Source organism: Delphinapterus leucas, chromosome 21 (assembly GCF_059928025.1).
Source record: "Delphinapterus leucas isolate spDelLeu-1000000601 "Yukka" chromosome 21, BTC_Dleu_Yukka2, whole genome shotgun sequence".
Taxonomy (NCBI): Eukaryota; Metazoa; Chordata; class Mammalia; order Artiodactyla; family Monodontidae; genus Delphinapterus; species Delphinapterus leucas.
Window position 1 is genome coordinate 21,004,905 of NC_143149.1, and position 27,336 is coordinate 21,032,240.

Here is a 27,336-nt window from a genome sequence, read left to right on the forward strand (position 1 = left end):
CTTTTGGGAGGTGTTGGGAGGGATGAGAGTATTTTGCGTGTGGGAGGAATGTGATGGTTTAAACTATGTACACAAAGCAGCTAAGCCCACGCACCACAACTACTGAGCCTGCGCTCTAGGGCCACGAGTCACAACTACTGAAGCCTGCCCGCCTAGCTAGAGCCTGTGCTCTGCAACAAGAGAAGCCACCGCACACTGCAAAGAAGAGTAGCCTCCACTCGCCGCAACTAGAGAAAGCCCACGCTCAGCAATGAAGACCCAACACAGCCAAAAATAAATAAATAAACAAATAGGGCTTCCCTGGTGGCGCAGTGGTTGAGAGTCCGCCTGCCGATGCAGGGGACACGGGTTCGTGCCCCGGTCCAGGAAGATCCCACATTGCCGCGGAGCGACTGGACTCGTGAGCCATGGCCGCTGAGCCTGCACGTCCAGAGCCTGTGCTCCGCAACGGGAGAGGCCACAACAGTGAGAGGCCCGTGTACCGCTAAATAAATAAATAAATAAAATAAACAAATAAATAATGTCCACAAATTATTTAACATTCCTTTCAAAAGGGGGAGCCTCATTACCATGTAGTTCAGTGTGGGCTGGACTTACTGACTCCCTTCTCTTTTTTTAATTGGAGTTTAGTTGATTTACAATGTTGTGTTAGTTTCAGGGACACAGCCGAGTGAATCATTTATATGTATACACATATCCACTCTTTTAGATTCTTTTCCCATATAGGCCGTTACAGAGTACTGAGTGGAGTTCCGTGTGCTCTACAATAGGTCCTTATTGTCTATTTTATATACAGTAGTGTGTATATGACTGACTCAAGAGGAGGTGACAGTGTGAGGCTTCAGAGACCGGCTCATAAAGTCATGGGCTCTTCCTGCTTGCTCTTTCCTCTGGGGAAAACTGTGAGGGGTCTTGTAGAGGTCCACGTGACACTGAGATGTTCTACCAACAGCCCTTCGAGTGAAGCTCATGGGAAGCGACTTCCCAGCCCCAGTCAAGCCTTTGGATGACTGCAGACCCTGCCAGCATCTTGACCACAACCTTGTAAGAGACCCAGAGCCACTAGCTCAGAACCACTCAGCTGCGTCATTCCCGGACTCCCAATCCTCGGGTGCTGAGTGAAAAAATAAATGTTTGTTGTCTTAAGTTACTGAATTTGGGGGTAATTTGTTATGTAGCAATAGATAATTAATTCATCAGTGCTGAAAAATTACCTGATACTATTTTCATATTTGGATTAGAAAGTTCTGGATAAATCCAAGTACGTTTTTTCCTACTAAGGTCATGACTTTGTAATTATTTTTGCTCCTATCCTTTCAACATAAGCTCAAAAGATTCTTTTGTCTCGATTATTTAATTTTAACCTATGTTTTCTCTGTCTTGATAGCTCTCAAAGAACTACAGACAGAGAGGGAAAGAGAGAGAGAGAGGTCACATAACATTGAAGGAATAGAAGCATTCTTACACAAAGGTACCCAAGCTGTTATATGTGTGCCACATTTACTATATATACATACATAGAGTAACTGTGTGTGTATGTGTGTAGATATATATATAGTAAATGTGTATATATATATACAATAAATGTATATATGTGTATATTTCTATATATCTGTATACACACACATGCAATTGAGTGATCAAGTACATATTATACATGTATTCAGTACTCAGTACACATAACTCACAACTCCATACATATAATAAATCTCTTAGAATGTACAGAATATACAGAAGAGTCTTTAGTTTCAGGTTCAAGTTGTATATTCCGTCCTAAAATTCCACTGGGCTGTCCGGATTTGAAACTGGCTCCTCTGCCGTATTCAATTCAGTTGTCTTGAGCTCCTTCGGGAAGGAGGGGTGAGCAGGAGTCCTGCTAGGCTCAGCCCAGGACCGGTTATTTCCTGCCTGATGGGAAACTTCCCCTCCTTGGCCCCGTCTCTCTTCTCAGCTGCTCCTTGGCCCATCCTTCCTTTCACTCTGCTTTCCTCTCTCTTCTTGTTTCCAGCTCAGCTTTTCAGTCATCTGGTTGTGTTGTTTTGATGTTCCGTGTGCGAGTCTGTGTGTGTGTGTGTGTGTGTGTGTGTGTGTGTGAGAGAGAGAGAGAGAGAGAGAGAGAAACCAGGAAGGGGCAGCGCCGCGGGAACGGGGTCATAGCCACCATACAAATAAACAGCTGCTATACTCTGATTGGTGCGTTGCCTGTCAACTGTCTGAAAGGCCACTGGACAAACCTGTTGCTTCAGCAGAGCTGCATTTATTAGATCTACCACGACGAGGGAGAACATAACCTGGATCGTCTTGGTAGTGTCTCGAAAACGGAGATGAGGGCAGGGTGTTTGTATGGTTCCAGGGCCTGGACTGGGTGAGTTTCAGGTGCGTCTTGCACGGTGGGGTCAGGATTGGGCCGAGTTCCGCCTTCCTAGCTTTCTCTGGATCGGCGGGCACCGTGAAGTGAGGACCTGGGGCCACTCTTGATGCACAAGCTATGAGTCTTGGTAAGTCAGCTGTCTAGCTGGTTCATTGTTTTCTTCTAGGAGCGTGTATTTCCCGAAGCGAACAGCTAGATTATTTTGTTTGGTCCTAACATTACTTAACACGGGCACAGGGAAGTACGTTGGTTTGGGTGCTTGGGTGCTACAGACGTGGTATCATGAAGTGGGGAGGGTTAGTTCCTTGGGGGAGAGGGCTGGGAGGGAAGAGGATGAGGGTGGAGAGGCTTCGCAGAAGAGTTACTTGAGTGAGAGATGGAAGCATGATGTGAATTCTGCAGAGATGCGAGCTGGGAAAGGATCCAGAGTGTCTCTCAGACTTTAATGTTCCTACAGATCAGCTGGGGATGTTGCTAAAATGCAGATTCCTTATGCTGCGGCTCTGGGTTCCCGGGTGAGGTGGATGCTGCTGGTCTGGGGACCGCACTTTGAGTCATGAGGTCCTAGACCCACAGAGGGATGTGCAAAACCGCCTGGGCATGAAGTGGTCAGGTGTATTTGGGGAGCATCCCTGGGCTGTTCGTGCAGATGACGGTGAGCAAGGAGGCAGGAGAGAGGCCCTGGCTTAGGACGGCTTGTGGCCGGAAGAGGAGCTGGGACTTCAGGAGCCAGGTTCCCAACGGCGACGGCACATCCGAGTTGAGTTAGAAACAGAGGGTCTGAATTAGTGGGTTTGGAGTGGATTGTGTTCACTGGCATGTGTGTTTTTCATCTGCACCCAGGCTGAGAACCACTTCTGTAAGCAGAGGAGAGCCCGGGAAAGGTTTTCAAAGCAGGTGTTCATCTTGGGCGACTCTGACGGCCACGTGGAGCTGCAGTGGATGAAGCAGTAGAGGAGGAGGCCCGAGTTCCCCGGAGAGGGGAGCTTTGGGAGTTTCGTTTAGCCGTTGAATGAATGTGGATTGGAAAGCTGGGCGCGAGCGAATGAGATCGCTGGTTGGAGAGGAGAGAGCCGAGTTCTGGAAATTGACTGCTCTGGGCTTGAGACGTTTCCCAGGGATGTATGGCCTGTAGGACACTTGGAGTCCCTGGGCTCCTGGGAATGGCATGGGACAACCAATGCCTGCTGGGGGCACGGAGGAACCAGAGTGGGCACAGAGTGCTGGGGGTGGGGGGACAGTGAAAACCAGTGGGAACGCTGCCCAGGTTTGCCTAAGCCTGGCCCTGACCTGGCCCTGACACCATCGGGCAATTTCTAGCTGGATATGTTACTGGGAAAATGCCCTTGTATAAACTAGAAGTTTGGAGTTTGATCTGTTGATGCTACAAATGCTTGCTTCCTCTATTTCTTTCAATTTCGTTTCTTTTTTTCCTATTCAATACAAAACTCTAATGTTTTTCTTTTTACAACTAGAAAGAACAGGACAGATGTCTCAGCATCATTACTCACCAGTTATTCTTGTCCTGTTTGTCCTTTAAAACAAGATGTTTGGGGCACCCATTTGGAGAGGATGTTACATTCGACCCTGTGCTCGCAGCCTTCCTTGACAGCTATTCCCTTTCCTGATGCTTTGAAACGCAAACACAGGTTGTATCTTATTCCGTTTGCCCAGGACTGTTACCATTAACCTGAGTTTATAGGTGAAGAAATTGTACAGGTGAGAAAATTGAGGCTCAGGATGGGTCAAGCCATTTGGTTAAGCCCGCCGGTCTTAACAGCAGCAGCGAGAGATAGAACCTGGGAGGGGAGGCTTAACACCTCAGAGAAAGGAAGCCATTTGCTCTCTTATCTCCCCCTGGTCCAAGCTCGCTGTGCCACTTGTGTCCTGAACACCATCTCCCAGGCAGCCAGCCGGCGGTGATCACCCTCAGCTGTTGAGAAAGGGCATCCCTTCAAAATCCAAAAATCGAGGCACCCAATTCTCAGTTTTCCAACTCTAAACTCCTGCGTAGGTGAAAGGCAAAGTGTGTTTTTTTTTCTCGCTTCCACACAGACCTCCCCCAGCCTGGGAAAGGAGAAAGCAGGAGCAGTCAGATGTAGGTAATTAAAGGCTGCAGAGAACCCCCCGCCAGGTGTACCCCCAACCCCAGCCCAGCTGGCCCAAGGTCAGTCACGTAGTCTCCATGGGGGTGAACGCTGGGTATTGCCGAGCCAAGACCTGATTCATTGGAACCCATCGAATAGTTATCGAGTGATTGCCTTGTGCCCAGCACTGTTCTTGTAGTGGGAGATAGAGCAGCGGACAAAAAACAAAACCACAGAACAAAATCCCTGTCCTCTTGGAGCCCTGCATCTTGGGGAGTGGGGAGCAGATAACATATACAAGTAAAATGTAATATTTAAAGATGGTGAGGGCTTTGGGGAGAAAAAGAAGCATGGAGGGGGAATAGGGAGTGTGTATGTGTGTGGAATTTTAAATGGGTTGATCGGGAAGACCACTTTGAGAACCTGATATCCGAGACAAAGCTGGAAAGAAGTGAGGGGAACATTGCTTTCACTTCAGGGACCCAGTAGAGGGAACAGCAAGTGCGGAGTCCCTGAGTCCTGAAATGTTTGAGGAATAGCAAGGAGGCATTAAGGCCAGAGCTGCGGACACAGGGGAGCAGAGTAAGAGATGAGACTGGAGGGAAATGGGGTCCGAGCAGTAGGTGCTGGAAGGTCGCTGACAGTTTTCTTCTCATGACTCTCAGGCCAGAGCAGCCATTTCACTGGCGTTGTCAGTGGCCCAGGACACATGTCTGTCACGGGATGGATGTGGAAATTAGGGAGCTGGGTGCTGAGGCGTGTCTAGCAAGGAAGCCCCAGAGGCCTCCCACTGAGTCGCCTCCCACCCGTGCAGCCCAGTCTCCTTCTCCTCCTGTTCTCTTTGCCAAATTGCAAATTCTTAAGTGCAATGTTCTTAAGTTGTTCACACCTTCCACATTTCAACAGTTGATAGCCTTAAGTATTCCAGTGTCGCCTTACCAGCTAATGATCACGATTTCAGTCCTCTATCAACTCTGCACGTATTTTAACATTCCCCGGGAGACCTGCCTTTATTTTTCTTCCACAGATTATGTTCTCTTCTACTTTATGTCGAGTGTGATTCTTTGGTATCACTGAACGGCTTCTAAGTGTGAGGTAGTATGCATTAGAAGATGCAGTAGCTGGCTTGACAGCCTCTCTTCTCTGCACAGACTTGTCTGAATTGCTACCTGGTTACCAGCTTCTTAGTTACCAAGTGTTTGGAAGTTAGTGATGACTCAGCATCAGCCGGTTCTGGAAAGACCTCTAGGTGGTGCTGGGCCGGGGCTGACAGCACGGTGCACAGCCGGCTTTTACTGTCCAGAAGAGGGCGCCCTAGTTCCACCTTCGCTGCAGGGCCTCTCCTCCCAGCTCCCGGCTGGGCTCTGTTCCCAGCCTCCTGGGCAGCCAGGGGGGATATGGGAGCCACTTCCTCCTTTTCTTCTCCCTGGCTCTCTAATCAGATTCTCACTCATTCTCCCTGAGCTCCACACGTGTCTTATTTTCATTTCCAGACCTACTGGCCCAGCCCCGCCCTGCACCTCTGCCCCGCGTGGACCCTCCACCTCAGCCCCTCCCTCCACACCTGCGCGCTGCTCCACAGTATTCTGGCCAAGCGTCTGCTCGAAAATCCTCCAGCCTCTCTAACATTCTAGGTTGAAGCCCAGCCCTCTAGTGAGGTGTTCAAGGCTTATGAGAATCAAAGCTGCCACCTGCTCTGTTGTCTTCCCTGCCTTTTTCTCCCTCTGGCAGGAGCTGCCTCCCCGCCGAGTGGGTAGAACCAGGGCGTTTGCACAGACAAGCCCAAGTGCAAAGCGGAGGACCCTGACTCTGGCAGGTGGCCCGACCTCTTAGGCCCCAGTGCCCACCTCTACTCATGGGGCCCAGCAACGCCTCCCCACAGGTCGGTGTGACAATTAATGAAACTCTTGGCGCAAAGTGTCCGGGTGATAAAGGGCACCATCACTGTTATCATTATCTTCGTCAGTTTACTTCGTCAGTTTTCACCCTCTTCGCCATTGTCCAAATCTCTACCCTTCTCACCTGTCGATGTGCCACCCTCTGAGGTCCAGCCTTGTGTCATCTCCCTTAGACAACCCTCCTCTACCCCGGGGCCCCGTGGTTCTCTGCATCTTCCTCTGGGAGCCCCTCCTGCCCTGAACCTGGCAACAATGAACCGTCTTCCTGGGCACTCCTGTTGGGGCCAGCACTCTGCCAGGCCTGTAAGTTTCTGCAGTGGAAGGGGAGACAGAGTCCCCGCCCTCGCCGTATGGATACTCTGCTAGAGAAAGAACATGCTAAGGAAGTAATGTGTGTGACCAGTTTCAAGAGGAAGGCTGCACACGGCTCTAGGAACGTAGAGCAGGAACATGACTTAGTATCTGGTCTGGGTTAGCATGGGCCGACCTCAGAAAGGCACATTTAAGTTGAGGTGGACGTGCACTTAAGTCAGGCCAAGTGGGGGGGTGGAAGAATATTCCAGAAAGAGAGAACTGTGCACATCTTATCTCTCCTGCTAGTTTTCAGTTCTCTGGGACCAGGGACTGTCTCTTATCCCCATAAGATCTCCAACAGTCCCTAGATAGCTCCTTGCCAAAAGGAATTGTTTAAAAATTGTCCAACATAAAATATAAAAAATGTAGAGTTTTAAAAGCACCGTCTTTAAAATGATGGAGAAAATAGCACTGTCTGTTGCTGTGTTTTCAGTACCCTTCTTGGGGTGGTTACTCCACTCACTTTGAATCCGTTACAGGCAGACCTCGGAGATATTGTGGGTTCCGTTCCAGACCATGGTAATAAAGTGAATATCACAATAAAAGAAGTCACACAGATGTTTTGGTTTCCCAGTGCATATAAAAGTTACGTTTACAGTATATTGTAGTCTATTAAGTGTGCAATAGTATTATGTCTAAAAAATTGTACATAATTTAATTTAAAAATACTTTATTTCTAAAAAATGCTAACCACCCTCTGAGCCTTCAGTGAATCATAATATTTTTACAACAGTAACATCAAAGATCACTGATCACAGACCATCACAGCAAACACAGTAATAATGAAAAAGTTTGAAATACTGCGAGAATTATCAAAATGTGACACAGATACAAACGCAGGGTTGCCACAGGCCTTCAATTTGTGAAAAATGCAACATCTGTGAAGCACAACCAAACGAGGTCTGCCTGTACCGACGTATCACGGTAGTGACAACCAGGCAGGTTCTCCATAGACACCCACTTCTGAGGGCTGAGGCCTCACAAGGTGAAATGGGCCACTTTCTTCAGGACGGCTGTGCCGTGCCTCCCCCCAGAGCAGGGAGCGCTTCCTGCATGGGGTGTGCAGGTCACTGCAGCTCACACACTGAGGTCCCCCGTTAGTAAAACAGCGGGGTGTGGGAGTGGATGAGGACACCCTAACGATCAACTTCACATGGACTTCAACTCGTTTCATGGAACTTTGGGGATCCAACTGCATTTCTTTTTTTTTGCGGTACGCGGGCCTCTCACTGTTGTGGCCTCTCCCGTTGCGGAGCACAGACTCCGGACGCGCAGGCTCAGCGGCCATGGCTCACGGGCCCAGCCGCTCCGCAGCATGTGGGATCTTCCCGGACCGGGGCACGAACCCGTGTCCCCTGCATCGGCAGGCGGACTCTCAGCCACTGCGCCACCAGGGAAGCCCCAACTGCATTTCTTTTGATGAGAAACTTTCAGGTGCCTCTGATGAGGATGCGCACAAGCAGCCCACTGCCTTGTCCGGGGCACGGGGATGGTGGTCTCTCATTACAGGGCAAGAACAAGGCCTGTGGAAATGGCTGCACTGTGCCCCTTGAAAGTCGCAGCTCCACCCACTTTATGCCAAGCCTTAAGCCTGGGCACAGGAATCTTTGCCAAGGTTCCCAAACATGGGGCCAGTGCTCAGGCTTATGGTATGTGTGGGGCTCCCCCCCGGCAGGTTCCTTCCACCCCTGGGACAGCATTGGGGGCCCCAACTGGCTCCCTGCTAGTGGGACTGCTCCAGCCTTCCTCTTAATGCGGCATCTCCATTGATCAACCCTTTGGGGGCCCCAGCCTCTCAAAGGCATGGATCGGGTTAAGTTCATGGTCCTGTTCTCTGGAGCAAGGGAGCCCTGAACACGAAGGTCTGGCTGCCCTGATTTTTCAGGAGTGACTTGTGGGAAGGAAGGGATTTCCCTTTGTATCTCCAACTCTCATGCCCTTCATTGTATACTTAGCCAAATACTGTGGCCTCTTTCTCTTCAAGAGAAAGAAAAAACCAGTAACTGACGGTTAAATATTGGTCACTGGTGGTTGTAACCCTTGATCAGTGAACTCCGAGGACCAAGCCCACAGCATCAGTTATCATCAGTCCTCAAATAAAAATCTCACAGATAAGTGAACACTTAACTCTTCCCACCTGGGAGTCTTAGAGAAAGATGAGAGGACTTAGAAGTATGAGATCTATGAGGAGAAGTTATCTTGGGAGGAGACTCAAAACGCGGGGAGTCAGTGAAGTTGAGACACAGCCCTCCATAGGCAGCTGATCCCAGGAGTGGAATTCCAGCAGCCAGAGCTGGACTCTTCCTTTCTCGTGTTCACAAGCCAGGCTTGGAGTCGTCGGTGGGTGGGAGAGCTCCGTTATTATGTCCATTTAGGCGGGCCATTTAAAATGGCAAATGAGGGTTGGTTTCTGGAGGTCAGGGTTGGGGGTGACACGGAGAAGAAGGACACCAGGTGGAAAAGTGACTGGAGCTGGAAAGGTGTTAGTCAACTTGCCGTTTTTTATTTTTAATTGGAGAGACATAAGGGACAAAATCATGGATGATGCAGGAAGGCTTTTTCATTGCTAAAGGTGAATATGGAAAAGTAGTGCTGTCAATTATCCTAAATGCACAGGGCTGTAAGATGGTGAGGATGAAATCAACGTGTAGCAGTGGGATCGGGGTGATTTCCCTGAAGATGGGACCTGAGCTGGGGGCTGCAGTGTGACAAAGACCTGGATGGATGCAAAGGGCCCAAACCCCCCGAGGGAATACAGTGTGGTGTGGTGGGAAGAGCAGGTCTGGTTCTTGGCTGGGGCAAGTCCCTCCTTCTTGGAGTCAGTGACAGCTTACTTAGGTCCCTGGCAGCTCAAGCATCTGTCAGTTTCGCACCCCCTGAGACTGCTTGCAGGTACACCATCGTCATGGGGACTGTCTTCTGTGCCCTGACCCTGAGGACTGGGCGGGGAGTGACGCATACAGTAAAAAGCAGGCACTGAAGCTGGTAATTTCTTTCTGATTCCAACCATCGAGAAAACTCTAAAAACTGCTAACAAACCCATTACGCATAGAGCTTTTAAAGCTGAGTTTACACTTAGATGTTTCAGAAATGCAAGATGAGCACAAAGATGGCAGAAGTGATGGTTTCTAAAGACAAGAACTAGTGATGTTTTTAAACTGAGAGATTTCTGCCAAAGAGTGCATAGTGCATTATGGAGGCTTCGTTGATTCTTGCCAAAAGATGGGCACAGGGTGTATTTCATTTGTCGTCGGTACTTTTCATTTTTGTCTCCCAAGCAGCCATGCTCGCGCTAGTAACTGATGGCTAGATAATTGGTCACTGGTGGTTTTCATTTTAACCCTTGATCAGTGAACTCCAAGGACCAAGCCCACATCATCAGTTTTCGTCAGCACACGGATGCTTGGGGAGATGCGGTAGCTTCTTCCATTGCTCGGGGAGATGCTGAAGGGATGGGAGGTGGTCAGGGCTGCACGTGCCAGGGCACCATCTGCTGCTCGAACGCGGTCCCGCTGGGCTGCGTGGGAGCCACAGCAGTGCTGGCCTCAATCCCCTTTTACGTCACACCCCCAACTCTGATAATGAGCTGACAGCCTGCAGATGGAGCAGGTCAGGAAAAAGAATAAAAGTGCTTGCATTCCAATAACATAAAAAATGATGCTCTTTCAATATTAGTACTGTATTTTCACACATGCCCACTTTCAGATAGTCTAATACATCTTTATTCATCTTAAAAGATGTCTTTTTGCTTTAGTCAATAATATCCCTTTATTAACCCCTTAATGACACTCTGTTATTAAATGGCTAGCTTCGTTTCTTTTAGACAAAGCTAACAGAATCCAAATACAAATTCGCCCAGTTCTGTTGAGTCTAAGGAGAGGTGCCTGTGTGAATGGGAAGAGGGTAATACCTGTCCTGTCACACTCAAGAGTGGAGATGAAAGGCAGAATTTTGTTCATCTAGTAACATTTTTGAAAGTACATTTAGACATAAACTATCTTATACATTTCATAGGCATACAAATTACACTATTTTTAATAATACTTACTACAAAAGATCCTAAACATTATTGGTTAATGCAAATAAAATACCTCCAACTTAGTACAACCGTCACGATATTTTACGTCAACTTGTCCTTTTAGAACTATTGCTAGCTTCATCTGGGAAAAGCTAAAGTAACTATACTGTAGAAGAAAAGGATTTTTGCACTTTTGATACAAATACACGTCAACACCAGAGGAGGCACAATAATATATGACAATTCTCTTCATATTTCCCCAAAACAAAATGTATTCAATGAAATACATTTCCAGTGTAATTGCTAATTTAACGTTTTTACAAGTGCATAAGAAGGTCACTAGTGACAGCAAACACTAGATGTCTAGGAATATACATACATATATATTTACATAATACATATTTAAGAGAACATCTAAAGAAAATGGGACAGTTTTTACATACATATTCAAAGTATCTGAGAAATTCCACTGGGGTCCACATTAGTGAGCCTTAAGTATTGCCAGGGTTCTGTGTAAATAAGTAGAATAGAAAAGCAAACCTTTACTAATGGTGTCCGTCTACATACATTAATAGAAAATCTAATGGAAGTGGTATGATTGCATTAGAGAAATGCCTGTCATTCAGCCAAATTCCCTTCTGGGCGAGCATAAATATAAATGTAAATTTTTCATGGAATTCAACATTCAGTTACACTGGCTACAGATTAATGACAGTGACCCTCTGTCTTTTCTTTATGGAGGTAATATCCAGAGAAGAATAAATGTTTTGTGTGGAGAACATATATTTTTACATGTAGATTAATTAATAATCAGTTGGGTTGGGTAAATTATATTTTTGCCAGTTCTAGTTGAAGGAGAGACAAAATATATATTGATTTGCCCCATGAGAGATCCAATTTGACAATCAGCTCTCACAAGCGGTCCGTCAGATTGGCCATATAGATTACATTATAGCTCTGCTCCCACCCAGGTAGAGTGATGACAAGGCATAATCAATTGGGAAAGACCTGCTTCTAGAGGGGAACAGAATGTGGATTATAACTGAAATGATTCACATTCCTACGAATGCATCACATACTGGAGGACCATGGTGAATAAAAAGTAGGGCAGTTCACAGTGAGCTCTTTGATTAGCTCTCTTAGGCTTCCGTGATTGCATTCCCCATACCATGCCAAATGCTTTCTATTTGCATTATCATTTCAATCCTTAGTTGGTAAGAGTTCTTTTAAAATATTCCCACTCCAGTTTTGTAGATATTCGAGGCTGCAGATATGGAGCCTATAGTATCAAACCAATAATCATAAATTTGAGGTAAGATTGGGATGAGGGGAGTTGAGTGTTCTGCTTTGAGGTCTGCTGATGCTTCTGTAATTCCCTTCCACTTCCATGGTTCTTCCATCTGTTGGATGGGTGTGTGATGACACTTATCTCAGATGCCCTTTGAATTGACAGAATGAAGTCTGTTTCATGCATTTTTCTTTGGAGAAGGATTACAGTTGGCATTTAAAATTCAAGTTTATATCCAGGGGATGTGATAATTACTTGTCATTATGTAAATCCTAATGAAAGTGTTGTTTAAAACAGCAGATTGCAAAACAGAAAAAAAATGTTTGCAATTGCAAGAGATGAGCCTGAAAAATACTTGAGAGAATTTATGAAGCGGGGGATGTGCAGGCCATCCTAAAGAGTCTGCATTTTACTCTGTTGGGTGTGTTATTTTCTGAAATGTATTCCACAGAATGCTTGTGCTAGAGGATGTTACCATGTTGAGGGCAAGCTCAGTTAAATCAAATCCCAGTTTACTTTAGGGGAGGCCTTACATATGCTCATATGCATTGAGATTCTCTAAGGGGGGTTTCTGTAAATTGCTTTTCTCAAGCAAATCAATAGAATGCGGTAGTAGGTGCACAAGGAATATGAAAAAACTGCTCCAGTTTGGCACTTTCTGCTCAGTTAATTCTAATATTCTGTGTATCCTCGATACACCTGATATTCTTTGCCGTATTATCCTATGTATTTGGCACATAACAGGGTTCAGTGAGCAAACGGAAGGAATGAAATATCTGAATAGCCCTCTATTTTCTCACCTATAAAATGGGAAAACAATAATACCAATTTTTAGAGGATCGAAGAGTTGGATAAAAGTGATCACAGAGCATTTTGTTACTGTTTTTTTAAATTAAAATCAAATGGAAAGAGAATTACAAATGAAAAAAGTTAATATAAAAGATAGGGAAAAATATATAAGGGATTCCTGTCTAACTGTGAAATCTTTGCTTAACCTTACTAAAGCTTATTTGGAAAGGAGCTAATCACACTTCCCTTGAAATGTTCTCATAATCTGTCTTGCACCATGACTGGGGGTTTACAGTGTTGTGGGTAAGAACACAGGCTGGGAGGCAGCTGCCTGGTTTGAAACTCAGCCCTGCCCTTTACTAGATGAATGTGGCATTGGGCAATTTAATTGATTTCTTTCTGACTCAGTTTTCCTAATCTGCAAAGTGGGAGCAATGAGTATACTTAGCAATGGTGAGGATTACAGATAAAATAATACATGTTAGATATTTAAGAAGTTAGCTGCTGTTATTATTTCATGTTTCCTGCACAATACGAGAGACATGCTCAGGCTTTTGCCCTAATTTGTTCTTCCCAGACTGCAGCTGCCCGGCCAGTGGTTATACCCCATTTCCCCCTCCCTCCCAAACTGAGTGCTCACAACTCATTTTTAAGGAATATCCTCCCCTACTGAGATCTATTGGGTTAGACCCTCTATCCTCATCCAAACCCATTTACTTTTTTTTTTTTTTCGAGGTACGCGGGCCTCTCACTGCCGCGGCCTCTCCTGTTGCGGAGCACAGGCTCCAGACGCGCAGGCCCAGCGGCCATGGCCCACAGGCCTAGCGGCTCTGCGGCATGTGGGATCCTCCCGGACCGGGGCATGAACCCGCGTCCCCTGCATCGGCAGGCGGACTCTCAACCACTGCGCCACCAGGGAAGCCCCCCATTTACTTTTATTTTTAAAAACTCCACCAGTGCTTATTCTTTTGATGGCCATTAATATACAAGTACGTTAACATTCCTAGCTGATTTAAATCTGGATTATTTTCTCTCTGGATTACTGCCAATTTTTGCCAGTTCAACTGATGGTCAGTTAAAACCCAGAGGAAGTACTGACATCTAGAATTTGTAAGGACACAGAAAGGCAAACTAAAAACAGAAATCACACGCCATCTTGTATATAGGGATGTGTGGTGAGAAGGGAAGAACAAACGAAATTGACAATCCAAGACGTGTTAGATGGTTTGTTAGTTACCATGACTTGCTGGTGTCATTTAATCACTTTGGTGACAATTTTAAAAATAATAGTTTGAATGGGCCATTCACCTGGTTGCATCCTTTGTCCATGTTAACGCACTTTCCCCCAAATCGTTTGACTGTTTATGGAATTCCTCAAGTAGGCCAGTGAGGCATCAATAAGCCAGCAGAGGTTTTTAAGGCCCTTCCAAGAGTCCCCCGCACATGCTCCCCTCCACTTCAGATAGTGGGACTCTGCAGTGATGCCAACAAGTAAAGGGGAATGAACAGGAAAGACACTCCTTGATCCAGTATTAGTAACGGAGTCTAAGTTTTCAAAGTATGTACTTCAGATAGATTAGCAAAATCTATGATAGAGCAAGTTAAGGCCGACTGAATACTCACAAATAACCTGTGTATGTTTAAACTCACTTATTTGTATTTCCTTTTAAGGACAGTCCTAATATGAACAAAATTTATTTTAAATGATCAAGATATTTACATTAGGTTGGGTCTTCAAGGGCATATATGTCATGTATATATGAATATATGGATATACCATATCCATATATATCCATGGAGATTTATACATATATATGTATGTATATATCTCCAAAGGCAGAAGTTAGATTTAAGAGTGCTTTGCACATGAATACCAAAGAGATATTATCAACCACAAAGTCAAATATTTGCATACGAAATAATGTCTGGATGAATAGAATTCTTGTGCTCAGCAGATGAAGGGCGAAAGATTGCTATTATTAGTGTTTTTTTAATTTACAGCCCTGTCAAAATTATGTGAAAATATTCCTCTCTAAAGAACTATTCTAGAGAGTCATTTTATACAAAGTGGGGTGTGTGTGTGTGTGTGTGTGTGTGTGTGTGTGTGTGTAGGGAGTTGCTCATATAGGTTTGCTCAGAGCTTTTCTGGTGCCATCTAATAAACTTGAGTTCCATGTAAGTGGTGGGCTACCACCAGAAAGCCCTGACTTGAAACAGATTTCTAGCGGCAAGGCTGGGATTAAAGATGCATGTGACAACAGGCTTCAAGGAGAGGAAAAATCCACTCATAATAAAAAGGTCATCAAGCCTTAATTGTAAGAATGTCTCTGACTCTGAGGACATTTCTTTCCACCAAAAACCCCCACTAACACTCATGACTTAATGTCCTCACTTAAGAAATGGAAGACATTAAATTAAATTTTAATTTATATTCCACTTTTATGTCTGTTTTCGTCGTCCCTCTGATGCAAACTGTGTGCCGAACAATATAAATCATAGATCTCATTTCCACCCGACAACCTCATCAAACGAAAAGGTGATGATGAAATCTTATTTCGAAGCCAAGAGAGAGTAATAAACACCAGTACTTTTCAGATGCACATTAAAAATAATCCTTTAGGACTTCCCTGGTGGTGCAGTGGTTAAGAATCTGCCTGCCAATGTAGGGGACATGGGTTCAAGCCCTGGTCCGGGAAGATCCCACATGCCGCGGAGCAACTAAGCCCGTGCGCCACAAGTACTGAGCCTGTGCTCTAGAGCCTGCGAACCACAACTACTGAGCCCGCGTGCTACAACTACTGAAGCCCACGAGCCTACAGCCCGTGCTCCACAAGAGAAGCCACCGCAATGAGAAGCCCGCACACCACAATGAAGAGTAGCCCCTGCTCGCCGCAACTAGAGAAAGCCCATGTGCAGCAACGAAGATCCAATGCAGCCGAAAATAAATAAAATTTTTAAAAATCCTTTAAATTTCTTTGAAAGTAGCATCATTATTTTAAGTTAGAGCACAATTACCGACGGGAAAAATAAACCCAACACAAATGAAATCTTATACTATTTTAGTAATTTCAGTGGAAAACAAAACAAGAATTGGGTTTCTTCTGGGTTTACAGTGGCCCATACAGTAAAAAGCCTTTTGTCAAGTGTTGATTCTCTCCTCATTAAGGAACTGCCTGAAACTGTATTCTTGGGTCAACTTACTTTTGCTTCTCCTAATTATATCTGTGTCTCAGGATCCACAACATGGATTTAAACAGACCCATGGTTAAATGTAAACAGATGTGGTGACCAGACAGTGCCCAGCTATTTGTTTGTCTGTAAAGTGGCAGAAATTGAACCTTTAATTAATAGGACTTGATTCTACCTAAATCCCTAATATAACTATTAAAATGTAGTCCCTTTCAATAAGATAAATGCCCAGATATTATTTTTAAAGATCCAACAATCAGTCCTCCACCAAGTCCAAATATCATGTACCTTAATGATCTGTTTGTTTTGAGAACCAATAAAAAGCACTGTTTCAACCAGATTCTCATTTCCTAAGTATCCCTTCAATGCATAAGTAAAGCATCATTCCAGATGAAAACTCATTAGTCAATCTTGGTCTTGCCGTAACTGGATATTCCTGCTTCTAATAAGGTTGGAAGAATACCACCTGGGTAACTTGCAACAACTTCCCGGTGCCCACATACTCCACTCTCAACATGCTGACAGTGCCTTTAAAGCCTCTGAGCAACATCAAAAACCTTATTATTTACTTATCTTGAAGCAAGTTCGCTTATCATCTAGAAAAGTTCTCAGAACCCTTCTTGTCTCTCTCCACCGTCTCTCACCTTTCTGAAGACTTCAAATAGAAGCAAGGCCTTGGCAACGAAATAATTTATCACATGGTTCAAATTACATTGGTGCTCTGGTACGAGTTTACCTATTATCTTGCACACAGATCTAAATTATAACCAGAGAAGTAGGAATTACCCCCTTCCTATATACAAATGATGTTTTTAAAAGGTCTACTTAAAAGCAGAATCTTTTGAAATCACTATATAATACTGAAAAACAGTATACATGTATTGTTAGTGATTCAGCTGTGTTGAAGTTCATGTTATATTGCTTCTTCAGATCTCTTATATTAACATTTAACCACAAATACTCTTTGTCAGATGCCAAGCACTGTGCTTGCCTATAGACTAAAAAGATGATGAATTCATAGTGTGTATAGACCAAAATATAAACGGATTCAATACAGACCAAATGACGAAATTGGATGCCCATTCAGGGGACCATATCACAAACCCAGTGAGAAGAATGGGGTTCATCTTTTGGAGGAGATGTCTGAAATGATCCGCTCAATCACAACTTTCCTTCTTCTCTGCAATGATACACCAGTTGCCATGATCATTCCCAGAGCTCAGAATATGGAGCTCCGACACACTGTCCTTCAGCAGGCCATAGAGCTCGCCTTCTCGAAACACGTGGTAATAGCGCATAAAGGCACCAGATTCCAAAATGTCGGGCTGTTGTTCTTCGACAGAAATGGTGTCACCTGGGTTGGAATCTTTGGAATCAGCTGCAGAAATCCTCCTCCACATTTTACTAGCAGAAGGGGTACCCTCTTCTAAGTTACCTGCATCCGTACAATTCTCCCTGCTATTGGTGCTACCCAGAAAATTCCCATCTCCATTTCTCCTCACGCCTCTTGGATGGTCTCCATTTAGGTGTTTGTGTGTGGCGGGCGCTCTCAGCCATTCCAGGTGTTTTTGAGAAGTCTCCACAAACACTTCCTCATCTAAATGTTGCTCTCCTGTTGAAAATGGCTCTGGATGATCTAAGTCGAAACTTGAGTGTCTTGAAGGCTGGGTGGATATCGTGCTATTGGCCCAACTTTCTGTGTTTTTCAAGGGTCTCATTTTTTCAATTTGCTTCCTCAGAGTTGATTCATCCAAAGATCTAGAGGAAAACCAGGAGCGAAAAGATTTCCCCAGCGTGTTATAGAATCCGTTTTCTTCCTCGCCTTCCTTGGAAATATTTGCACAGCAGGTGCCAGCTAGAGCAGAGTCACGGTCCACGCTGCGGGACCGCCTCGAATCACAGCGCCCCTTAAAACAAACGGGACAGCGACACGCAGAGCAGGGAGGGGGGTAGGGATGGCTTCTTTCTGGATGCCCGCACTGCTTCTTTCTCCCAGGCTGGCTGGATTCCGAGAGGGGCTGGGAGCACAAGGCTTTGTTCCATGGAACAAGCACATCTTGCTTCTCAAAGTGCCGGTTCTTTTGTTCCATGGCCCAAACATAAATCATCAGCTGGCCTCCAGGAACTAAGACCCTGGCCATTTCCTTTATTGCTCTGATTCTTCTTTGTTTTGTAGAAAAATGATGTATGACTGAAAAAGAAGAAACTAGATCTCAGTGTGTATATACACACGTAAACCTACACGTTTATAGGCTAGTATTTTCCATATAAAAATGATGCATCTTTTTTCCTAAATAAAGACTTTTATTAGAATTATATCACAACTGTTTTCTGGGTGGAAGAATGGTAAAGAGAGAGGTATGCTTTCCTTTTTAAAATTTTATATTGGACGTATATACACTACCAAACGTAAGGTAGATAGCTAGTGGGAAGCAGCCGCATAGCACAGGGAGATCAGCTCGGTGCTTTGTGACCACCTAGAGGGGTGGGAGAGGGAGGGTGGGAGAGGGAGGGTGGGAGGGAGGGAGACACGAGAGGGAAGAGATATGGGAACATATGGATATGTATAACTGATTCACTTTGTTATAAAGCAGAAACTAACACACCATTGTAAAGCAATTATACTCCAATAAAGATGTAAAAAAAAAATAATAAAATAAATAAAGTTCAAAAAAAGAATTTTATATTGGAGTATGGTTGATCAACAATATTGTGTTCGTTTCAGGTGTACAGCAAAGTGATTATACATATACATGTATCTATTCTTTTTCAAATTCTTTTCCCATCTAGGTTACCTATTACAGAATATTGAGCAGAGTTCCCTATGCTATACAATAGGTCCTTGCCGGTCATCTATCTTAAAACATGGCAGCGTGTACATGTCAATCCCGAACTCCCTAACTATTCCTTCTCCCCACCCTTCCCCGCCCCGGTAACCAGAAGTACATTCTCTAAATCTGTGAGTCTGTTTCTGTTTTGTAAATAAGTTCATTTGTATCATTTTTTTAAAAAATTCTACACATAAGTGATATCACATATTTGTCTTTGACTGACTTCACTTAGTATGATGCAACTTTGACATGTAGTGATGACTGCTTATAGTTTTTAATAATGTTAATATAATATGAAATTGTGTATACTTAAGAGAAAGCAGCTTATAGGTCATCATTTTACTTGCAGTCTCTGCAAAGTTAAAGTGAGAGTCAAGCAGGACTGCCTGTATCTAGTCTTAGGTGGGTTATTAGGCATATTTTTATCAAACAGTATACAGGAAGCACTGGTCTGTTAGCTTCTAGAGTTTAATCACACTGTGCCAAGAGAAAACATCAAATTATTTTTCCACACATATGCCTGTCACTTATCTCAGGTAGGAAATTAGCTCTCAGGAAAGTCTGGACACTACTGCTCAGATATGAGTAGTGAGGGAACAGAGAAGATTAAACAGCTCCTGTAACCTCAGCATAATCCAGACGTTAGTAATGGTTTCAGGCAAATAAATCTCTTTAGTTTACCTGCCACAGAGAGATAGTAAATGCCTAAAATGAGATGATTATATGGCTAAAGGTGTCAAAGGAAGATTATACAAGAGGCACACTTTGTATTGTTCCCAATCAGGTTTGCTTTCCTATCAGCAGTGCACAAACCCTTGTTTCTCTTACTGTACCATGAAGCAGTGCGAGAGGTATTAGGTTCAAATGCATTTAAAGAACAGGACACCAGTGTATTTTGTCCTAGATCTACCAGTGACCAGCCTTGTGATCTGTGACCAATTACTTTACTTCACTAGGTGTCAGGCTGTTCTCCCCAATCCCCATCCCCAAAGAAAGGGCCCTTTATAATGGTCAGTTTGAAAGCTTACACTTCTCGAAGTAGTGTCGTGGTCAATGAGCTACAAGGGGGCAGAGAAATCAGGACTGAGTAAGGCTTAGGACAGTACTAACGTTCACATCTATGACTACTCCTGGCCGTTAGTGTCCCCCATAACTTGCACCTCATTCACTCTGGAACTTCCATGGCTGTGTTTTCTAAATGCAGGTGATCCTCGTCATCTGTGGATTCTGTATCTGCAAATTTGCCTACTTGCTAAAATTGTCTTGTGACTTCAGAAATCAGTACGCTCAGCATTTTCGTAGTCATTCCTTGACATGCATAGAACAGCCAAAAAGTTGAGCCTCCCAAGGCACACGTTCCCAGCTGGGGTCCAGCGAGGAGATGCTCTGCCTTCCTGTCTCAGCTCTGGTGCTGTCAACAAGTGTCCTTTTCACAGTCTGTTTCGTGCCGTGTGTTTTCGCATTTTGGTGTTTTGTTGGTGGTCTCTCTGTTGACGATCCCTCACAGCCCTGCCCCAGCACAGGGTGGAAGTGCTGTCTAGGGTTTGTAAGCCATAAGGCTGCAATGTGTCTTATAGAGAAAATATGTGAGTTAGAAGAGCTCCTTTTGGGTGTTATAGTGCTGCTGGCATGAGTTCAAAATTAAATAAGTCATCTTTAAACAGAAACACACATAAAACAAGATGACGTGTTGATTAGTTGACAATAGTATTGTGACCAGAGGCTTACAAGAACCTAATCCTATATTTCCCCTGGGAGCAATGGTTCAGTATTTGTTAATTCAGTGTTCATGGGACATTACAGAACATAACCACGGTGAATAATGAGAATCGACTGTATTCTTGTGTTTTGGCCATTAAACAAAAACCGCCATTAAACCAGGACTATTTTAATACAGTAATTTCTTTTTATCAGATTTATAGGTCTTCAACATTTCAGGATTCTTGGCTTCAGAGTTGGTTTTTTTTAAAAAAATATTTATTTAGGTATTTGTCTGTGCCGGGTCTTAGTTGCAGCACGCAGGATCTTTAGTTGCGGCATGTGGGATATAGTTCCCTGACCACGGATCAAACCCGGGGCCCCTGCAGTGGGAGCGCGGAGTCTTAGCCACTGGACCACCAGGGAAGTCCCCAGAAATTTTGTTTTTAAGGAAGAACATCTTTATATTTTTCATTCCTGAAATATTTGTTATGCGATAATCCATTTTAATACCATAATTTCACCCAGGAAATATCCGAATCTTTCATATTATATTTTATATTTAACAAATAATACTAAGTAACTTTTAAGCCAAATGCTTTTGAAAAAGAAAAAAATTTACAAATGAAGTTTTCATTACATATAAAATGTATTATACGTGCCTATGCATACATGTTCTATTAAGAAACATTGTAAATGTAACCCAAATGGGACCTAAACATATATTTATATGAATTTTATCAATGTCAGGAAACTGTGTTGAATTTTAAAGGATAAAAATGTCCCCTGTTGTTTAAAAATCATAATCACAATTTAAAGGCAAAAGTAGTACTCAGTGTATGTATCCTGTAGGATAGGGTGTTGAATTGAACAAGTGGGTAGGTAGAATTCAATGACTGGACTCCAGAATCAGAAATTACACAAGATCATCTTTAAAGTCCTGTTATATCTTGGGATTTTATGATGTATTGTTATTTAATTTTTCAAGGGTGTTTGTCTCATCTAACTGGAAGCATTCAGAATCCGTGGGCTTAGCATGAAGCAGAATTTTTCAACCTCAGCATTGTTGGCGTTTGTAAACAAGCTAGATGATTCTTTCTTGTGGGAGCTGGGGAGGCAGCAACTAGATGACAGCAGCACATACACATAACCAGTTGTGACAACCAAAAATGTCTCCAGACATTGACAGGCATCGCCTGAGGGTGGGGGGCAGTGTAACCGCGAGTTGCGAACCACTGGCACGAATAGTTGGTTGACACTATTTCAACAGATCAACAAATTTTTATAAAATTTTGGTCATACTATACTTTTTTTAAACATCTTTATTGGAGTATGATTGCTTTACAATGGTGTGTTAGTTTCTGCTGTATAACAAAGTGAATCAGCTCTCCAGACACATGTCATACTATTCTAAAGGTAAGCAGAAAGACTGTTTCTTTTTGTAATCTGTGAGTAAAACATTAGGAATGTATAATTAGGTATGATGCGTACTGTCTCATTATTAAGTGACATGGAAAACTATATATTTAAAACTATATTTCTTCATGTTAAGCAAGAAATGCCAACATACAGAATTCTAAATAGCGAAGTAAATATATATGGACATAGGAGAGATGGTTTATTGAAAGTTCTCATAATATAGTTCTAAATGTAAAATCTAATTGGAAATTGACTGCACCACGTTAATTTATAGTTACAGTTCATAAAAACACATGTTGGGTTTCCACCTAAGGAAGCATTTTTCATTGGAAGATGGCAACCAGGTGTGCTCCATTTCCTCTGTGGGCAGGAGACTTAAACTGAAAGAAAAGAAAGACTTAACCATGTACAACATGGAGCATTTCCCCAAAGTAAGAAAGTTGGTCAGTAACCCCACGCCTGCAACAGTGGTTCAACAGCACAGCCTCTTTGTAGGTAGCCAGCTGTATAGACTCTACAACTAAAGTAAACAATAGAAGAGCAAAAAAATACACTTCTCTGACCTCCCTCCAATTTCTGGTTCTTTAGGTGGCATGACCAAACCAAAAATTCTTCCTACTAAGGATTCAGAGCATTGTATAGTGTTGCTTGGTTCAACAAGAATCCTTTCTCTTAATGCTTAAAACCAAATGGACTTAACAGTTTCAAACTGTTAAGCAAAGAAGTAGGGCTGTCAAAGAGCAGGTTTCCATGGCAACCACCTCCTGCCAGTCCTAACTAGTTCCAAGGTTATGGCATCCAAGCCGGCATCCCCTCACTATGTAAAGATACAGGCCCCAGCTAATGGTGGAAATACCGATTTCTCATCTAGTCCAGGACGGAGCAAACAGTCTTATTCCATATGTTTATCTGCAGTCAGTTTTATATAGATTCACCTTGCTTTGATAAAGCTTGTTATATTCAAATACATTAATTTTTTAAAAGTGTGTTGGAGGAAATAATTTGCCCTGCAAAAGATTTTTCACTTTGGGAAAGGATTTGCCACAAGATTTCCTTAAATAACATGATTCCCCAGCATACTTAAACATGACTAACAAACTAATTTTCAGGACTATATGTATTGAGTAAAATGACCCTTACCTGTGTATATTTCAATCATGGATTTTTGCTGTTTCTTTTCATTTTTGGCATGTATGTCTTATGGGCACACTTGTTGGGAGAATATGAGGAATGTATTCCCTAGATTTATGAACAATCTCTGGCAGTAAGAGAGCAGAGTGGCACTATAAAAGCAATGCAATCTGGGACCAGGTGGGACCATCTTCCCCAGCGGCTTTTGTACAGTGAGTGGCAGGTTGGTGACACATCCTTCCAGTGACATTCAGTGCTTTAGTCCTACAATATTCTGCTAATAAAGGGCACACCTGTGGCCTGGAAAAGGTAATATGACTTCTAAAGATCTACTTCACGTTGAAAGAATCTGGCTTCATTTCAATAGAACAAAGTACTATTTTCAATGAGTACAATTCCTCCAATACTTTCTTACTCGTAAGTGAAAGAAATTGGAATGAGTCATCAAAAAGAAGAAAACAACAGTTTGAGGGTTGAACTAGTAAAAACAATCATATGTACCACCATAAGTACATTTGAACTTAGTTAAATAGTTCAGTTGCAATATTTTAAAAAATTAGATAAAATGAATTACATAGATCTTTCTACAAAGAATGGATGTTGAGTTGTGCGAGCAGCCTCAACCAGGTAATGTTATTCTCATGGTGAAGAGTGAATGCGTGACGGGGCTGCCTTACCTCCTATGGAGATGATGGCGTCGAAGCCCTGATCCCTAAAGGGGAGATTAAGGTTGTCACATACCATGACTTCACATCCTCTACTCCGGGCAATCTCTACCAATGGCGCACAGTAGTCACAGCCCAGGGTATGTACCTGGCTGTTCACTTTAAGATACTTTCCAGTTCCACAGCCTGTAAGAGAAAAACCTGTGTTAACACACTATCCTTAATGGAAAGTGGAACATTGTCGGTTACTTTGTCTTATCACAGGGAATAGAAATAACTTGATACAGGCAAAGCTCGGAGATGCTGCGGGCTCCATTCCAGACCATTGCAATAAAGCGAATGTCACAATGAAGCGAGTCACATGACTCTTTTGGCTTCTCAGTGCATTTAAAAGTTACATTTACACTATACTGTGGTCTGTTCAGTGTCCAACGGCATTATGTACGAAAACAATGTACATACCTTAATTTTAAAACAGTGTATTGCTAAAAAATGTTAACCATCATCTGAGCCTTCAGCAAGTCATAATGTTTTTGCTGGTGGAGGGTTTGAAATACTGTGAGAATTACCAAAATGTGACACAGAGACACGAAGTGAGCAAATGGTGTTGGAAAAATAGCACCAATAGACTGGCTCAGTGCAGGGTTGCCACAAACCTTTAGTTGGTACAAAACACAATACAGAATCTGGGAAGTGCAATAAAATGAGGTCTGCCTGTATTAACTAACCAAGACAGAACACAACATGGATTGAAGGTACACACAAAAACAAAAAGAAAAGCCTTCAGAGAGCACATACATGTTTTTATATAGGAGATAAGAGGAAACGAAAATGGGAAAAAGAAATATTATTTATTGAATATTTAATGAGGTCATGTCCATAGGGCTTTCTTAACAGGATAGCACAATCAAGAAATGTCAGCTGGCCTCCAGCAGAGAATAATAGTTCCCTAGGATCTTAGTGACAAGGTCCAGTCTCTTTACAAAAGTTACCTTCACACACATATTTCATTATGTTTAGGTCTACATGTTCTGGGCATTTATTCTTGTGTTATCTTGCCAAACCTTCATCACTTGCTGGCTATATAAAACAGACTACTGTCAACAACTTTTCAATGGGTATAGATAAAATAACTCACACAATAAAACAGGCCTTTCAAAAATTTAAAATTTGAATTTGAATGAAAAAAGGATTTCAGCGTCTTTTTATCCAATCTGGTGTCAGTGCTAGGTTTTAAATGATCTCTATTAACTCTGAATACAACTCTGACAAAGAACTATTTTTTCTTAAATAGACCATTTTTAAAAAATATATTTGTTTGTTTATTTGGCTGCACCGGGTCTTAGTTGTGGCACACGGGATCTTTAGTTGCAGCATGCAGGATCTAGTTCCCTGACCAGGGATTGAACACGGGCGCCCTGCATTGGGAGCTCGGAGTCTTAACCACTGGACCACCAGGTAAGTCCCATAAATAGACCATTTTTGACATTCACTTTCTGGTGGCAGAGACCCAAGTAATTCAAGATTTACACAGACCAAAGATTTAGATCAGTCAGATCTCACAGATATTATGGTGAAGAAGGTAGTAACGTAAAGGAATAATCATCTTGAAACAAAGCCTTCTGTGATCTAGTACCTAGTATTTTATTCTAGCACAGACATATCTATTTCTTTTTTCAGAAATATTTAAAGATGTCATTAGAGTTGATATCCCTACCTGCTGGCATTAGCTCTAAATTTTTTTGCCTGAAAAATATCTACCACTATTCAAAGATGATTAGTTTGCTGCTTTAGAAATACATCTCAACACTCTTTGATAACTCCTCCTTAATAGGTGCTATTCAAAATTATGAGACACTAAAAGCATAATTAAGATTCATTGGTGCCAGCTGAGACAGTGGAGAGCTTGTGAATAAAAACTAAGATTTCCAGCTTCATTATTTCAATGTAAATGATTGAGGTCTTGGAAATATTTTAGATTTCGTAGCCACTGTTCCTAAGAATGCTTTTGCAATAAAGGATCCAATATTTGAGGGCAATCATGGGGAAGATATAATTCACAAAGTATTTTAAAATTGAAATCCCGAACATTTCAAAGACGATGCTCATATTTTAAGAAAAATCATCTTGTAAATTTTTTTGCTGTTTTGAACTGGCTCAGGGGATACATTTAGAGAAATGAAAGGGAAAATTACTTCAAAGACACTAATAAAAACAGGTTCATAGAACATTGGAGCTAGAGGGACATGTTCAGAGAGCATCTGGTAACAATGAGGAAACTGAGGTCTTTTCAGATCTCATCATCTCCTGAAACGTTTCCAGTGCCCCTGATACCTTTGATATCCTGTATTTGTTTCTCTCTTTTTTTTTTATTTGCAGCCATGCCGCGAGGCTTGTGGGATCTTAGTTCCCCAACTAGGGACTGAACCCGGGGCCACGGCAGTGAAAGCACCGAGTCCTAACCACTGGACTGCCAGGGAAGTCCCCTGTATTCATTTCTAATGGCATTCATTTTTAAGGATAGTAATGGAACTCCTGAATATGATGCAATTATCCATTTTCAGAGTGCAGACACCGAGATGCTAGAGAGGGGAGATTTTATCCTAATGAGGAAATCAAGAATACTGCCAAGGCTAGTCCCTCATTATCTTAAACATGCAAGAAATAAATCAGAACATTTTTGATACTGCAGCTCCTGTACACAACAGTCATGCTCCTTTACAAAATCTCAATGATAACCTTCTGTAGTACTGCAGAGATACAATAGCAAGTGTCTGCATGCTTCTGTTCCCCTCTATTTTGTATTCTGCACCTCACTACAACTAAGGAAGAAAACAGATAACCGCCTCAATTCGACAAGATATTTTGGCCCATGGTGGGCGAGTATTGGCTAGAAATAATTAATCTGAATGTTCCCTCTGAAGTTTGCAGAAAGAACTACATTTTATAAATTAAGAGTTTTTTGCTAAGATCTTATCTGAAAGAGAATTCTCTTTTTCTATGGGAAAAGGAAGAACATAGCCTATTTATTTCTCCTTTTATGTACATCTTTTGAAGTCAGAGATGAGGCAATATGTTTTATTCTGCAGGCCTGGTGCCTGCCATTTAGTAGGAGCTCTAAATGTTTATTGACTTAGAGAAGGAATGGTAATTAGAGAATAACTTAGCAAATGAAGTCTGACCATAGAATATGGGAATAAATAATTGAGAGTTAAAAGGCAAGAAGAATTTTAATTCTTGAAAAATTAATTTTAGTTATACAAAAATAAAAATTTCAATACTATTAGGATAGTTGTCTCTGATGTCACGTAAAAAGGTCACCTTGCTCAAAAAAGAATCTAGTTCTAGTCTTTATTCTGCTTCCTAAACTAATCCAAGTAAAGCCCTCAAACCACAGAACACCTTCCATGTATCATCTTCTTCTTTTTTTAAATGTTACAGTCCATTTTTATTCATAATTGATGAGTTTAATACTTGCTTGAATTGAGAGAAATATGGGTTTTATATATATAGGGATAAGGTTATAATAAAATGGTTTGGTTAACCAAATGTGGTTCAGTTTTATTTTTTATTTTATTTATTTATTTTTTTTGCGGTA

The 27,336-nt window shown here is 42.6% G+C and overlaps 1 protein-coding gene and 1 long non-coding RNA gene across 4 annotated transcripts in view; one reads left to right on the plus strand and one right to left on the minus strand.

The window, feature by feature from the left end:
* Positions 1-17,259, plus strand: part of LOC111173459 (uncharacterized) — a 37,479-nt gene extending 20,220 nt beyond the window's left edge. The window contains exon 3 of the long non-coding RNA XR_004023898.2: positions 953-17,259. This is a non-coding gene — a long non-coding RNA (uncharacterized LOC111173459). The remainder of the gene's footprint in view (positions 1-952) is intronic.
* TRMT9B (tRNA methyltransferase 9B (putative)) overlaps positions 7,300-27,336 on the minus strand; it is a 37,932-nt gene continuing 17,895 nt past the window's right edge. For 2 of the 3 annotated variants that reach the window (XM_022571116.3, XM_022571117.3), the window contains 2 exons: positions 23,751-23,924; positions 7,300-18,185 (listed from right to left, as the gene is read on the minus strand). In XM_022571116.3, coding sequence (XP_022426824.1) covers positions 17,152-18,185; positions 23,751-23,924 — 1,208 coding nt within the window. In that variant the 3' untranslated portion in view covers positions 7,300-17,151. Of the gene's footprint in view, positions 18,186-23,750; positions 23,925-27,336 lie in introns of those variants that run through there. The other variant, XM_089903678.1, reaches the window with a different exon arrangement.